The 17,102-nt window shown below is 45.6% G+C and overlaps 1 protein-coding gene across 1 annotated transcript in view; it reads right to left on the bottom strand.

Moving 5' to 3' along the window:
- Nucleotides 1-17,102, bottom strand: part of arhgap42b (Rho GTPase activating protein 42b) — a 133,796-nt gene that overhangs the window by 25,946 nt on the left and 90,748 nt on the right. The window contains exons 4-7 of the mRNA XM_080007376.1: nt 14,787-14,858; nt 4,373-4,474; nt 3,767-3,877; nt 1,655-1,759 (exon numbers count right to left, since the gene is read on the bottom strand). Coding sequence (XP_079863502.1) covers nt 1,655-1,759; nt 3,767-3,877; nt 4,373-4,474; nt 14,787-14,858 — 390 coding nt within the window. The remainder of the gene's footprint in view (nt 1-1,654; nt 1,760-3,766; nt 3,878-4,372; nt 4,475-14,786; nt 14,859-17,102) is intronic.

Consider the following 17,102-nt stretch of genomic DNA (forward strand, 5'->3'; position numbering starts at 1 on the left):
TACAGGAGTCATAAGAAATATAAACACAATAATCATCTTTTTTTATTTTTTTTTAATCATTGACCGTCTTCCATGCTGTGTTCAAGGACCTCTGGAGAAACTTTCCAGGTGCTCCGCTCGTCACTTCAGCTTTGCGAGGGGGAGGGACAGTCCATTAAACGTACGGGGGATTTATTTTGTGTGTCTGATTATTATTATTCCTAAGTTCTAAGGCTGTACCTGACTCAGAATTTTGTCAGTCCAATGGGATTGGGCTGTTCAATGGGAATATTCGACTAGGGGGCAGCTCTACTCATTTCTGGGCTTGAGTACCTGTGACATGTACAGATAACGTTCAATTGAATATATACACACATACAATACACCGATAAAAAGATAGAGCCATAAAGCAAACAGCTGAAGTTAGATTTTGTGCTTATGGCAAACACACTTTTCTAATGTGGTCATGCCATACGGTTGAGGCTGTTTGCACATGTTTGCATAGAATAAATGGAGTGCAAAGTCCAATAAAAGACCTTTTTTTTTTATTATTATTATTATTTTTTTTAGGGGGACGTGCCCCCCTCCTGTCGGTAAACCGCAATTCATAGCGTTGCAGCCCTAGTAACACTGCTACTATGGCAACAAGTTATATGTTCCGTTTTAGGTCTCCCCAAATAACCCTTCACAATCCATATTTAGATGCACCAATAAACCTTAATCAACACTGAATGATGCATTTCGTTTCACCATTTGTTTTTCACCTAAACAAGGCTTCTACACATGCAGGGTACAGCACTCCTTGGGAGTAGGACGTCTAGATGTTAAAAACACACAGGATGGGAAAGTACAACGGGTGGAGGCCCTTTACGATACAGCGCGTGGTGACTGACGACCGGCTGACTGCTGGTGCAGCCATCTTCAGCCTTTCAGATTTTCCCTTTTGAAAACTTGCTCCGCCTCCTCTACGGCAGCATTTTTCAAGCCAAGTGCTGCGGCAAACTAGTGCGAAACTGAAATAGGCTCTTGTGTTGCAAGATCAAAATTGCAAAGCTGCACTAATTCTAACTCAAGTGAGAACTATTAGCTATAACTAACTATTAGTCATAGGGGTGAGGAAAGCGGTGTGTCGCAGTGGGATTATTTCATTTGAAGAAGTGTGCCGTGGCACATAATTATATATATACTGTATGTACTATGCTCTCCCCGTCTGGACATTTCGTATTTCCTTTCCACTTGCATCGGAAACGCCATCACGGCTCTTCCAGTCCAGAGAAATAAATCATTTCTTGAACGTCTTAAATTGTTACGATTGGGTCTGTGCAGCCGTCACAGAGTATGGATCTGGTGAATTCACCCCAGTACGGGAATGGGAAATTCCTCCGTCAGACGCAGCATCTAAGCGAACCCTGACAGGGGAAGGAGGGAAGGAGGCACCGTGTTGTTCTGTTGTCCTTAGTCATCTTTTGACACGACAGCGTTAAACGGCCCCCGCGGTTACTCCCCGACACACAACACTCACAGAATATCGATATCCCCCCGGCGCGGCGCACAATCTCATTTAACCACACAGCGATCCGTTTGCGAAAAACTGCGCTTGTTGCAGCGCGGCGCGATAAGCTCCGGGATCTGATTAGGGCGAGCGAGCGCCCGTCCCCGCGGGGCTGAGACTCACGTTCTGCAGGTTGAACTGCAGCTGCTGCTTGTAGGGCTCAAACTCGTGAGCCAGCTCGTAGCCCTCGTGGTAGAAGGTGAACAGGCCCTGGAGGAACGCCAGGAGCTGTGGAGGAGAGGCGGTGACGGCTGCTTTACCGGGAAAAAGTATCATTTGGATTTGCATTTTGTATTAGATGGCAAATTGGGCGCACTTCAAACCACCAAATACATCCTGTTCCAGGGGCAAAACAGATTTTGAGGCATCGATTTTAAGCATCAGGCAGTAAAGCGTACCCATCCAATCCATCACTAAACAGCAGGGGTGGAAAAAGTCACTCGCCTGAATAGTACTGGAGTAAAAGTATTAAAGTAGCTGATATTAGAGGTACTTAAGTATCTAAAGTATTGTATTGTATTAAATGTACTTAAGTATCAAGTATCAGTAATTGTTTTGCTCTGGTTTTATCATGGTTGCCAGTATTTCCGTATTTGAAGCATAAGAGACACTTGACACATCATTTACCAGTTTTCCTCCAAAATTTTTTTGTGGTGAGTAACGAAGGTGTTCAGAGGGAAATGTACGGCAGTAAATGTATGCTCTTTGGGGGATAAATGTAGCTGAGTAGAAGTCAACAGTCACTCAAGTACTGTAAAGATACTCCCAAAAAATACTTAAGTCCAGTAGTATTTACTCCAGTAGTTACTTTCCACCACTGCTAAACGGAACAGACTGTGCTTGGTTTCGGGACACAACGAGTGACACATTACACGTTTTTTGCGGTAAGTGACTAAGCAACTGAAAAGGGGATCAACTAGGACCACATGCTAACTGACTGTTGCACAATTTTGAATATGAAAGTTGTGCCTCCTCCTGGCTGACAGATAACCAGCGTCGAGCCATTTTCTTTGATGGCACGGTGTAAAAAGCAGACGTGTGTCTTGTTGTGAGGGGAGGCCGGACCAGACTCCGGTGGAGGAGCCTGGAAGCGTGAGCCTTTCGACGGGAGCCGCTCTCCCTTGCGGCAAATCCGCAGACGCCGCTGTTGATTTGATTTGCGAGGAGGCGGCTCGGAGGATCGCATGTTCAAGGATGAGGCATCTTATCTGCGCCCAGATTCATCACAGGCAAGGCTGAGCCATGTCATTTTCCAAGCTCCACCTGGAGCCTGGAGATTTACATTTCTGGCCCGGGCTGTGGGTGAGCTGCCAGTGGATGTAAACAAATGGGACCAAGGTTGGTTCGTTTTTCTTTTTTTCAACGCTGTTTAACTCCCATCTCACGTTCTCACACACTTACCTGTGGAAGTTGGGGCTTCCTGGAAACTTTTCTGGGAAGGAAGTCGGTGCTGACTACACCTAGAGCTCAAACTGTCTAACATGATGCAAGAGAAATTTTTGGAATTAACCTTTCAAACTTTGCTACTTGTGGAAATGGAAACACAATTTTTTTTTTACTCTGGGAAATGCAAATCACCCCAAAAACAAAGGCACCAATCGTGCCCACGAGGAGGTTTGGCAACTAACAAGATGTCCACAGTTTGCTGTTGGCTGTTTTTAAAAAAGCTTGTCAAATCTTTCAAATGAAGGACTACGTCCTTAATTTTTTAGGGGGTTGTTTTCCCCACAAAAGCTCAATTTGAACTTCACCCTTTTTGTATCACACCGGCCGTCCAATTAGTTGTTTAGCGCATTCAACAGCACATTGGATTTAAAAAAATGCACCATTTTGCACAGCTCTTGAATGGTAAGTTGTGTTTTGTCCTTTTCTATTTGACACCGTATTCATGTTCCTTCAGCCTCCACTCATCCAGAGGGTTTGTCTGGAGGAGATAACATTGACTTGTGACGTGATGAAGATAACAGCAACATGGAAGATATTCACACAAATCCATGATGGCACCTGTCTGGACTTAATGAGGAAAAGGCTTCAGAGAGAGGGACCATTTTACGAGCTAATGCAATCGCAGGTGGATTTTAAATTACAGAGCAATTTAAATCTAAATTTGAATTGAGCGTTTCCGCCGCGCTGGTGAAGATAGTCTTTCAGCAAAACCAAAACAAAAGGCAGGGCACATCCTTGCTGTTGAACATTCGGCAAGGACAGGCAACGCAATACGTGAAAATTACTTACCGGCTCGACAAACTCAAACTTCTTCTTTTCTTGCACCTCTTGTATTTTGAAGACATACTCAAGGGAGGCGTCATAAAAGAGCTGCCTCTCCTTATCAATCTGAGTGTCGGCCTGAGACGGGAACAAACAAGTGGAGGTGAGCGCCGCAACAAAGACAGAGGTCAACACCCGCGCCGCGCCGAGGGGGAGCAGCAGCTTTCAAGCCGGCATCGCCTCCGCCAGCTCTTGAAAAGGGGCAGAACTAAGAGCCACCATTCCTGACATTTAGAAATATTCCAGGCTCTTTAAGAAACGTGTTCATTTGTTAAAAAACATTTTTCCACACTTGCGTTTGTTAGGATTTGCGTGGTTTACTTGTCAGCATCACAAAAGATGAAAACTTGCACTTTCGCAGGTTGTTTCTATAAAAAGGATTGAAAAAGTGCAGGATAACAGAGAGCTTGTCACAAGCGGTTAACGAGGAAAGACAAAACAAAGAGAGAGGCTCAAACTAAAGGTCATGTGGGATAGTGCAGGTGTGGTGCACGCTCACAGGTTCGACCGCTAATGGGTCCCATCGGGCAGAAGGACTGAGATAAGGGTTGGACTCAGGAGTCTCCCTCCTACCTCCTGCAGGAACGCCTCCTTCTTTTTAGACGACAAGTTCAGGTGTCTCTCGAGCGTGGAGTAGTATTTTTCTGTTTCCTTATCGAATTTCTTCTTCCCCTCCTAAAAAGGTCAACGAGACATGAAGAAGATGGAGAGAAACAAGGCAAAAGAGTGAATGAAGGAACGACCACTGGGGGGAGGTCTAGCTGCACTCACATTCTGAGTTTTTAGTGCACGCCATTTGAAATTCTCCTCGATAGATTATCCCGGGTCATAAAAATGCCATACGACCGTGTAATGATGAGAAGACAATGTCGGCATGGTCAACTAGGACTATGCATTATCAATGGACTTTCTGATTCATATACGCTCTTTGTCTCGCCCCCGGCCACAGAGGCACAACACTGTAAATCAATAGAGCTGCAACAGCGCCGCAGACAGCCTCGCTCCGCTCCACCTGCAGGGTCCAGAGGCTGCGAGGTCCGGGACGGCGCTGAGCTGGGAGCGAAAGGAACCTGAAGGAAAATAGACCTTTCATTCCAGAAACGGGGGGCCTTGGGAGCGGATGCGCAGCTCGCCGTGGATTCACTTCACGGCCCGTTATCAGGCTCTATTCCGCCAGAAGGAATCAGTGTGTGGGATGTGGGGGTCGGTCTGAGGTTGTTCTCCGCTTGCCTGGACTCTGAACTGGTTTTCACCCAGTGGGTAATGTTCTCGCTACACCATTGCTCACAAAGCAGCTCGGGGGGGGGGAGGGGGGTCTTTGCCCTGGGAGGAAATAAACCGGGGCTGTTTGTTTTCATTCCCATGGCCCTGAAACTTAGCCCCGCTATAATCTACTGGCTACTGATATGACCCAGAACAGCGTTCCACCTCAGCAAACCCAATTGCACTTCAACTGACGGGACGGATTCAAGACGCTGTAACCCTCCGACATAACTATCACAAATGCAGCAGGAAAATCGATAGATAATTTCATGTTGGAGCGTCTTATTTCCATCTCATGTCATGACTGGCCCAAAGTGATTTATTCTCGGGTAGGGCGGGGGGGGGGGGGGGGATCAATTGGGTGTACGCCTGCTGGGAAACAAAGGAAACATAAACAGGTGGATGGCCAAATAAACAGAAAAATAAATATGATATCATGTTGACGGCAAATAAATTTCCCTTAAGGTTTGAAGATGTTTTATATATATTTTTATGAGCCAACAAAGGGGAGTTGTCTGTCTTGTGGCTGCAGCAACATGATTGTGTGAGGACGTGCACAGCCAAAGCGCTGGAGTGAATACAAACGCAAGCACGCACATTAATAAGCTTTATTTATTTATGTCAAGTATTTATGTCATCTCTTGCAGGAGAGACCTGTGCAAACAAAAATATATATAAATATAAATCTATATACAGTAAATATATACTGTATATATAATTTCAGACTGACGTTACAAATCATAGAATCTCTCACACAACGCAATAAGACTTGTCAGAAAGTGTTGCTTAATATATCAGCATTTAAAAGTTTAAAAACACCTAAAGGAGTTAGAGAGCTGAACAATCCTGCTCTCTGGTGTCACGATTGTTGGAATTTAACACCATTTCAGGCAGATTTAATAGCAAATTAAGAGCTTTAGCTCCGGCTGAGCCCTGCAGCCCCACTTGGCCAGTGTGGCCGTCTCTGTGGTGCTCATGGCATTCATTGTGGTGGCTTCCACTTTCACACTTAGAAATAAAGGAGACGCTAGGGCTGACTCAGAGCTGCAGTGTCTCCAGGCTCTGGAAGTTTCACCTTCTGTTTGGATCTGAGCGGGACAAGTATTAACTGGCCCGGCCTGTAATGATAGCCTTTCACAAGCACCGGGGTGTTTACTGGTCTGCACAGCCCTGCGTCAGCCTCGAACCCAACCCCCCCCCCAAACTCACACAAACCAAACCCCCCCAGTCTGAGAAATAAATACAAATAAATGTCAAATAATAGATGGGATTTTATATTGTACTACATCTAAATCATCTCTTTCTTTTCATCAAGATGTTGATGAAAATGGTGGATTCCCTCATCACCAGTTCCTCATAGAGTAGAGACAGAGGGGAGGAGAGGTAGAGTAGAATGGAGGTAGAGTGGCGTAGAGGCAAAGGTAGAGTAGAGGTAGAGTCAAACAGAGGTAGAGTAGAGGTAATGGTAGAGTAGAGGTTGAGTAGATGGAAGAACAGTAGAGAAAATGTAGAGTAAGTTGAAGTTAGTACTGTAGATAGAGGTAGAGTTGAGTGGCGTAGAGTGGAGGTAATGGTAGAGTAGATGAGAGTAGAAGTAGAGCGAGGTGGAGTAGTGCAGATGTAATGTCAAGGGAGGTAAAGCAGATGAGAGGTAGAGTAGAGCAGATGTAGAGGCAGATGTAGACTCCCCTGCCCTCTCTTCTTTTGCAGTAAATGTTATTTTCCAGTTCAGGGATTAGAGGATTTTATTTATGTATTAAGTCGTTACCTCAATGTAAAAATCATCGATTCATTGAAATGATGACCAATAACATTTTATTGCACAAGCCTCACATTGTGATGGCGACCTCGTGAGACCATTCTGCTCAAACACTAGTCCTCAGCCAGGCTTTGTTTTGGTAATCACAGTCCGATGCTGCCAACATGGAGTGCAAAGGATGGGGGGTGGGGCTGTGGTGCCCGATGTGTTGTTCAGCCCCATCACTCACACTCATGCACACACACGCATGCACGCGAGCACGCCCACACGCACACGCACACGCGCACACACACACACACACACACACACACACACACACACACACACACACACACTCCTTACTTGCTGCTGTTTGTTTTTTGGCCGCCATGATATGATTTGAACCTCTTTGGCAATGTTGTATGCAACAGTCATGCCAATATAGCTTAGTCTATTGAATTGGACTGGATTGTTGCAGCAGATGCAGACATGGATAGATGTGCACATACAGGAGGAGTTGGTAGTTTGAGGCAGAACCAGATGCCAGAACCCCAAAGCCAGTCAGCTGCTCTTACCATCACACAGCAAATGTAATGTACATATCTAGAGGACAGTGTGTTGTCGTGTTGCATCGATGCTAATCGTGCATGGGAAGTTTCTGTGGTATCTGTTGTGAATATTTTCATCAGTCAGACAAAAATAAAACCAGACGTTTGTATAGGAGTAGTGATTGCGATTTTTTGTGAAATTAGAATTAAGGATGGAGACATGGCTATCTGAACTGGTATTTTTTTTTTTTTTTTAAATACCAATCTCTTCTTATACATTGGCTTTACTTCCACAGATAAATCTGATCGTAGGAACGCATTCTGATGCAGGCTCCTCGTCATCGCAGGGGCTCTTTGAGGACAGCTGGAAAATGGGCAAGGATGAGGATAATTACTAGCGCAGTCTGGGAGGCAGGAATGGAGGCAGGGCGAGGTGACAAAAAGCTCAGGCAGGTGTTCCTCTAGGTCCTCAGGTGCCGTCCGTCTGCTGGAGAAAAGACGCTGAGCAATGTCACTTTGACAGCGTGAAGGAAGGAAGTATCTGGACGTCAATCGCATGTCCTTTTCAATACAGGCCCTAATGAGCCTCAGGCATAGCGTTTCAGAGCCTGTCATCGCCATGGAAACTCCAAAGGAACTACAGCCTATCCGTGTGTGTGTGGTGACGGGTTTGCAGGGAGTGCGGTCAGACTCCCTCCTGCCACACTTCTGTCCGACGTGGGGTGAATCTGGGCCGACAGCCCTGCTGGCAGCGCTTGGGATCTCGGCCCGGCGAGGTGTCGCACACAACCTCTTCTCTCCACACGCAGACTTTCAAAGCTGTGTTCTCAGCGCGGCGTCTGGAAAGGGAGAAACTCTGCAAACCTGTCGCTCTGAGCTCATTAGAGCCAGCTAATTGGAGCGGGGGTCCGGGATGGCGATGAAAAAGCACCGGTTATTTTGATGCTTGGTCGCACACGGGCTGGCTTGGCTTCTGCAGGGAGGCAGAGGGAGCTCGGGGCTTGAGTCAAGCCCAAATCCTTAGCTAAAGAGGAAGAGCGTCTTTCATCCCACTTCCTGGGGAAACACCATGGAGCAGACACTTTGCCAATTAACACTGAATAATTGGGAACGTCAAGTTCTCTGAAGAGTTGGGATACAAAGAAACAAACACATGTTATGTGAAACTCTTTATGATGAAGGGAAGGATGCCACCATGCCCCCTTTCAGGCCTGGGAACTGGTATCCAGATAAATCCAGATTGTGACTAGATCCAGTCTAGCCTAATGTCCTGAGCACCAACAGGCCCGCACAGCGATAAAGTAACCGTGGAGCTAGTTGTCCGGGAATGACTTTCAGAGTAGCAGCATCTTTCCCAATCGCCTTCCATCTTTCAACACGGACCGAAGACCAATCTCTCCGGTCTACACCTGGACCCTACCTGCACTGACCGCTCCACCTCCTCCACGTCTTCTACCCTCAAAAAACCCTGCACAATTACAGATGACAAAGACTCTGATATACAGTTGCACTGACTACTAATGATAAATGTTTTTATCGGAGCCTTTGGACAGTGAGTGTAAAAAGTCATAATGTATTGTTTTCTCACCTTTTTCGGGACATATCTGCGCTTCGCTTTGTCTCACTCCAGTGTTTCACACCAATGATTTTAAACCTTTTGAAATAGTAACTAGAATGAACTGCAATAATCACCACCCATGACTGCTTCTTTTCATGCATATGTCATCCATAATAACACTGGGTAAACAGGGTTGTTTTGAATAAGAATCAGAACAAACAAAAGAGACAAAAAAAGGTAATTACATCGCCCAGCATCCCTGTGATATAGTTCCCTACACTGGGACTTATCGGCAGCACAGTGTAACCTAACCTTCACATCCACAGTCAGCAGATAGACGCTCCCCCGTAGTGTCTGACATTGAGCTCAGGCTTGATAAGCCCGGGCCAAGCAGGGAGAGGGGAGGGGAAAATAAAGTTCCTATCACCATGACATTATGAAAAAGAGACACACGTCTCGTCGTCTTCACACTGAGACACAGTGTGTTTGGCGTCGCAGCCTCACCTGAACCCGAACGGCGTCTGTTCCCAGTGCGCTGCATCGCATACGGGGACTCTAGGGGCCGAGCTCAAAGTGCAGTTTTAGTGAGTGGTTTGGTGAGTGTTCTAATGATGGGAATTGGAAATTAAACGCATTGTGAGGATGAACAAAGCTCTTCAGATGCCAGTTCTCTTACACCCAAAAAGAACATTTAAAGAAAAAAGGACAAAGAAGTGAGCGAAATGTAATAATATACCGTCTGCTTAAAACTCTCCTGGTAGGCTCTGTGGTTCTAGGTTAAACGAAACAGTTTCCTTTCAGATTTCAGGATAGTTAAATTATAAACGCTAAACAGAAAGAGGACTTGTGATGGATGGATGGCAGCTTTTATCACCCCTAGACAGTGTCCCACATCAGTCAATGGAAAACCGCTATAGACATTCATCTGCACTGAAATGCCCTTTATTTTGGACTCGTCAGGACAACCCCTTATTTAAAATGTTGCAGCCGGAAATCTTACCGGGACAAAAGAAAAAAATAGAAACACAATGTTGATCATCATATCACTAAATTGACTCTAGTTTGGCTCTAGTCGAGTCATTTGATTGGACGAGAGCGCTGATATACAGTATAACACAATATATTTTCCTATTTAGGCGAGGGAGCCAAATAAACGACAAATCATTACCAGTTGTCTCAAATGACCATTAATAGAGAGATAAACAGCCTTGTTTATCAAACTGTTCAAGCAGCAGAGTGATAGTATCCTGTACATCAGCACGGCTGTAACTCAGTCAGATTGTAAGATAATGCTTATTATTTCTGACCGTCATATAAATAAGAGTTACTTCAATACGCTGGATGTCCGTAAAATACTTGCACAGCTTTGTCTGCATTATTTAAGATAACAATACAAAATGAGATGTCAAACACATAGAGATTGAGAAAATACCTCATTATACTATTTGATTCCTATAAGCAATTGCTTGAGTAAATTGCTTTAGAATAGTAAGGAACCTTCAGGGATGAATTATGAGAAATATAATATTGGCAGAGAAATATCCTGAAAAGAAAACTATAGTGGTCAATTTAAAAGTCCTCCATTCAACATTCCCCTCCATTAACTGCACATACATATCAAAAGTAGAAGTGCCTTCAAAGCAACACTACACTCAAACTGGCTTTTATTAGTTGGCGAGAGCTTCGGGAAATTGAAGGCTGCAAGACAGACGCCAAGCTTCTTCTTGCTGGCCTTCAAGGCCTTCTTGCTGTTGAAGTTGTAAGTCATATCAGCTGGCTTGCTCTGTCTTGTTGCACTTGCTTGTGTTCGGCTCAGGGTTTCAACAGTAATTACCGTTTTTGTTTTTTTTCCTGGTAAAATTGATAAAAAAAAAAAAAAAAAAAAAGGCTCCCACCTTGGCCGGCGCGCGTGGCCCCTCACCTTCATCGCACCGCGGGGTTTGTTTCACCCTCTGACTCGCGAGTGCTGCCCCGGCAGACAGTCGTGCTGGTAGCAGGGGCCCCCTCCCTCCCCGCGGTCAGAGGGTACGCGGCTCCGGGAAGCGGCGAGGTCCGTGCGAGGGACGCTGTAGCCTCGATGTACATTATATCCGCGTTTGTAACACGGACTGTTATTGAAACGTGACCGATAAGGTTCAATTTTGTCCGCTCCAATGAATTCTTCCCGGACGCCGGACCGGGAAGAAAAAATCGTGGCGGAAACCCTGGTTTGGCTGTGTGAGCTTAGTTTTCCTGAAACATTACTCTATGTTGTCAGTCGACATGTTTGTGGGTGGACATGTCGTTAAGGGTTGATTTGTATTTCCGGGCGAGTTTTACGACAGTGGTGTAAAAGTGCAATTGCACTCAGCAACTGTAGGGACGCCAAATACCGAAAGTTACATAAGGCTGCTTTATTAAACATCAGATACATCTGAGGGAGGAAAACGTTAAGACAGTCGGGTGAAAGGCAGAAAAAGTAAAGCCTCCTGAAATTAAACATACTCAAGAAAATACTTTACCTCCAAATTGGACTTAAGTACAGCTCTTGATTAATAGTATAGCAATACAAATAAACACATTAGTCAGGTTTTACAGTTCTTTCATTATCTCTGCAGTGTGTTTGTGCGCCAGGCCTCACATCCCATGTTTCTTTATCTTCACCTTTTCTGTCTCTCTTAGGTTGTTAATGTTTCTTTTTTTCATATTTTACACGCCTGTGGGGTTTTTGTCATCTCTGCAGTTGGTGTTTGTACCGTTATCTCACTCTCACTCCGTGCATAATAAATGAAAGAAATAAAAAACAGTGGGGGTGATAAAAAAAAAAAAAAAAAGACAAGAAAACAAAGTAAAGTTAGGAAAGCTTTGAAACGCCAGGCGTGGTCGCGTTCCATTTACATCAGCGCCTTCGTTGCTTTACTTAGAGATTAAAAAGTAGGACTGGGTGATATTGACAAAATCAAATATGACAATATTATTTCACGAATACCTCAATATGAATACTCGATAATATTTTGGGGCAGGTTATCTGTGCATTCAGAAGATATTTACAAACAAAAAAATTTATAGAACCAATCGTGTGATTATTAGAACCGCTGATTAGAACAGTCTATGAAGTTCTGAAAAAACTGCAACGCTCCTCGAAGACAACATCTAAGTACTGTTTTTTTGAGATTGGGTTCTTGACGAGTCACTCAGCAAAATGAGTCGTTCTTCTTGATTGTGCCGGTGTGGCGCCGCAGGCCTCATTCAGTGGACGAGCCGGGTGCCGCTTGATGTCTGAGCACCTCATGGAACGACCACAACTCAGATGATCTGCGGCCGTTTGACGCCCATCTGGGAGCGTTTGCACCGATGCTTCACACCGGGCGAGACGGGAGACCCCCGACGCCCAAACCACAGATTGGGGGGGGGGGGGGCGCCGAACATTCAAGAGAATATAATATTGGCAAAAATATCGGTCGACCTGCCAGTCAGAAACGCCCCCAAAAGCAGATGCTGACTGGAGAAAATTTCCTTGGGGTGCGCTTAAATTTCAAGGCTTGGAGACATCTGACGAGCAATGATCTGACGCGTGTGTGTGTGTGTGTGTGTGTGTGTGTGTGTGCGTGTGCGTGTGTGTGTGCGTGTGCATGCAGCAGTAGTGTGGAGTCAGGGAGACTGGCTGTGAATGGAATCCAGCACATAGCCCTTAGCGCAGCAGCTCTGCGCTCGGGGTTCAGGCCTCGGGTTCGGGTCCGAGGTGCAGGAGATCAGCCGTCAATTTCCACGGACTCCCCGGGGAAGTGCTGAGCGTGTGGATACTGTAACAGCGAACAGCAGATCCGCTGCTGAACCCGGGATGGAGCCGCCGTGTCCCCCTCTGCTTTTATAATAAGCTGTTATTGCTGTTAAGCCACTTTTCTTGCTGTTACTGATATTACTGTGTGACCCTTTTAACGGCTGCTGCTACTGTACGCCACCTTTTATGAGTAACGCTGCAATACGGTAACTGGTACTGACCGACTACTACTCACGAGTGAACCGTCGAGATAGATAGACGTGTACACGTGTTATTTCTTATCTCATTTTAATTTGTTTCTCTTTCTCGACTGAACTGTTTTTGGCTGCTCCAACGGCTGAATTTCCTACCGGGGATTAATAAAGTGTTATTTTATCACACACGCAATACAACACCAGCCCATCTCTAAAGACGACCCAGCGCTGCAAGGACACACAAGTGAAAAACCGAAGGAGAAGGAATTTATTTATTTATTTTCCCCTCCCAAAGGGCTTCTTGTGTTCCTTTTCCCCCCAAATGGGTAATTGCAACAGACAACTTAAACCCACGGCGTGTTTTTCCATTTCTTTTTCGGCGGCAGATGGGACGCAGCGTAGCGTGAAGCAGCGCTGCAGTGCGACTGTGTTATGTGTTTTATGGAGCGCGGGAGTGTTGCGCCCAGGGCACCGAGCGGCCGACCTCACTGGGATTACTGGAGGTTTTCCCCAAATAAGGCAAAGAGTTAAAGAGTCCCCCCCCCCCCTTCCACCACGACCTCCCCCGCTCGCCGGTCTGACGTCTCTCTGACACCGAGAGCAATAATTGGAAGAGGTCAGACCGCCTGCTGAGCACCGTGGATTCTGGGAAGAGTGGAAAACTTGTGATGTCGGCCTTTTATCTCACTCCAGTTGGACTAATGTTTGGCTGGAGGGGGTGGAGGAGCGGAGGAGCCGGGGAGGGATGGAATGGGAGGAGGAAGCCATTAAGGAGGAAGCGGCGGGAGGAAATCAGCGAGAGGAGGGGGGAGTGACATAGGCATCGGCTTTTAAAGGCCCCTTTTAGTAAACACGGAGAGTGGGAAGCGTGACGGCGCCGGATGCGGAGAGGAGAAGCGAGCGGGGCCGCTGGATTCTGGCCGACTCGGGTTTTTCGGAGGGGGAGACGTCGCAGTCGTCCGGGGTCTGGCGAAACGCGAGGGTGATTGATGCCGGCGTTTCGGTGCGGAGCGCAGAGATGTCTGCATCACGTCGTGGCGTGCCCTCCAGGAGCCCAGCTCCCTTTTTTTTGTTGAGTTTGTGCTCTCCCCCTTCCTTGTTCTGGTTTCTGAGATGCGCTCCCCCAGCGCACACAGCAGCTTGTGTGGTGGCTTCTGGTTCACCTTTAACCAGGAGCAGCAAGGGTTTTTAACAACAACTCTGTTTCTGAAGATCAGAAAACAAAATCTCATAAAGGGAGAAAAAAAAAAAAAAGCAACGTAAACTGAATACTTATAGTATTGACTTATAACTATAGAACCACAACAGGTTTATAAATGGCAGCAACCTTGGAACGGCCGGAATGAACCAAAAAACTGAAGGCAAACATGCTTAATCCATAAGATTATTTTGTTCAAAAAATCCCATATTTGACATTAATCTGGCTCTTTATAAGGAACATCCATTCAATGTATTTGCGTTCTGCATGTGCTTCCTCTAGTTGCTGTTTTCCAACGTTGGTGGCGGGGTCCGCCACACACAATGAGGACAAGGAGGCAGCTGCGGTGAAGTAGATAAAGCAGCGTAGCTTGTCATGGCCAGTAAACTGTAGATATGGATGAAGAGCCACAAAAGAAGAGGCACAAATATTCCCACCGCCTCAAGTGACCAAGAAAAAACAAAAACAATAACGACATCAGCGGGTCGGAAGAAGGAAAAGTTTGGAGAAGAGTAAGTGACGTCTAAAAGCCAAGACGAGGGGGAACCAGGGAACGCTGCAGTTTCAAACTCGCAGCGTCATCCACGATGATGAAGGGCCTTAAATGAAGCCCTTTCCCCAAACACGTCTCACTGGTGTCATCTTCTCATCCTCATCAGGGGGCGACCAGCTCTCCCCCGTCAGCTTCCTTTTAATGTGTGGAAGGTTCCATTTGCGGAGTTTCTTACCTTAGCGGCGCCGATCTGCTCCTTCCTGAAGCGTTCCAGCGGGGTGATCAGGACGTCATCGGCATTCTGGATCTGGGGACAAAACAAAACCAGGATTAACAGGACCAACTCCCTGACGGGCGGAAACAGATGAGACGGATACAGACTACGTTACAATAACACATGACATCACACACTGCCTCACTTAGCCGACGCTCACACCAGAAGTGATTTTATCGCTTCTGTACGCCCGCTCTCCAAAGACCCGACGCTTGCAGCTCACACCAGCAGCCATCGCTGTCGCTTGTGGGCGTTCCTGTTCACCTCCTGGCTTCATGTGGTGTTTGGAAATATATTTATTTTTAAGTGACACGGTAACTTTTTTAATATCCCTTTATATTGGTATATAAAATATAACACATAATACATTAATATATGCAACATTACCCACCACTCCTGTCCCTCTCTTTCTATCTCTTCCTGCCGTATGTGCCCCTAAGGTTCTTTCATTTTCTCTTGAAGTCTTCAACTAATGATATAAAATATACAATAAATAAACATTGCAACGTTCTGGCTCTCACTTTGAGGATGGATGTGTGTGAATGTACATACAGTAGTCTAAAATATATATGTATTATACACAGTTATATGTATTTTGCGCGCACACGCACACACACACACACACACCATATTAATTATATTATATACTGTTATAGTATGTAAAGTTACATTTTATATCCGTCAGATCTACTTCTCAAAAAATATTCCCCTGGTTTCTGACCATGTGATTTGTACTACATTACATCATACTGTAGATGGAAAATGGTTTTAATCAACCCATGGAAGTACAGGTAGTACACGAGAGCTGAACTGCAACACAGATCCAACTTGGACTTTCACATTTTTACTTCAGTGCATGTAATAAACCTCGGGAGGGATCCCACCTTCCAAATCTTCTTCCAGGCATTGTCTTCTTTTTCGTGACGTCCAAGTTAATGAGCAGAGTCACATTGTGAAGCACGGGGAAACCGGCTCCGGCATAATGAGCCTTTGCTTCCATTTTGGGAGAAAAAGTTTGGTAGGAATCAAAGTGCAGGGTTTGCTCGGGGTTTAATAAGCGGACGCCCCAGCGGAGATGCAGTATCACTGCCCCGCGTCACAGATTATTACAATAGTGTTGAAATCCTTAGATTTTCTCCCATTGTCTAGATGGTGTCACTCTCCTTCGCTCCTCGTCGAATTCTCCCGTGGGAAATGAATGACTTCCAGCTGCTCCGTCGCTGCATGTTTGCTTTGGTCCAAAGAGACATTTGTTGTTGGTGGTGATGAGTAGTTTTTATGAGAAACGTCTTCAATAAGAACAAGTATCGTGGTGGTTGTATTATTAAATCAAGGTTTTCTTTTTTTACAGTGATTCCCTTCCTCCTGTCTTACCCTCTAACAGTACCTCTAAATCCATGTCTGTCTTTCTCTCTTCCCTTCCATCATCCCATTTCTTTCCTCATGATTCCTTTTTCTTTCTTTCTTTCTTTCTTTCTTTCTTTCTTTCTTTCTTTCTTTCAGAATAAAACCCAACAGGAGAGAGAAAGTGAAGCTCAATTCCGACGAGGATCCTTCCTATCAGCCCATCACATTCATTAAGGTGTTTGAAAAACCGACCACAATGGAAATTGTATTCCACCGAAAAAAAGAGAGAGCGCTCGACCCAGATTAGAGATAAGAGTTGACGAGGTGGAGCTCGACGATGTTCTGACAAGACCGAGGGAAACGGGTCCTGTCATCGCCGAACGCAGACAACATATGACCCCCCGCGTTGCGGTGCATTTCAAACCCCTCTGGTACCTGCGACCTCCTGGACGGGTGTGGCTGCAGGTCTCGGGTCTGCGGAGGGGGCGGCCACATAGCGGCACGCGAGGACCGACTCCAGACCTTTACCGGTGCCTTGCTCAGGGGCATCAGCTTGAGGGTCTAACCCTGACATGCAAGTCAGGGTTAGACCCTGTTATGTTAGACGGGGTTTACTGTCTAACACATTTCACAACAAAAAACAAGACAAAAACCTCTTCAACTCTACCGGCTGTAACTGTGACATACAGTTGATTTGAGAGATATATACATATATATATATATATATATACACACACACATACATATATATATACACACACATACATATATATATAAACACACATACATATACACACACACACACACACACACACACACACACAGTATATATGGCTTGATTTGTTGGTGACAAATGTATTTATTAAGTCCCTTGAGACAATGACATTGTGTAATCTAACATGTGGAGAACATGCACACTCCACACAGAAA

Source organism: Zeus faber, assembly GCF_960531495.2.
Source record: "Zeus faber genome assembly, chromosome: 9".
NCBI classification, from domain to species: Eukaryota; Metazoa; Chordata; class Actinopteri; order Zeiformes; family Zeidae; genus Zeus; species Zeus faber.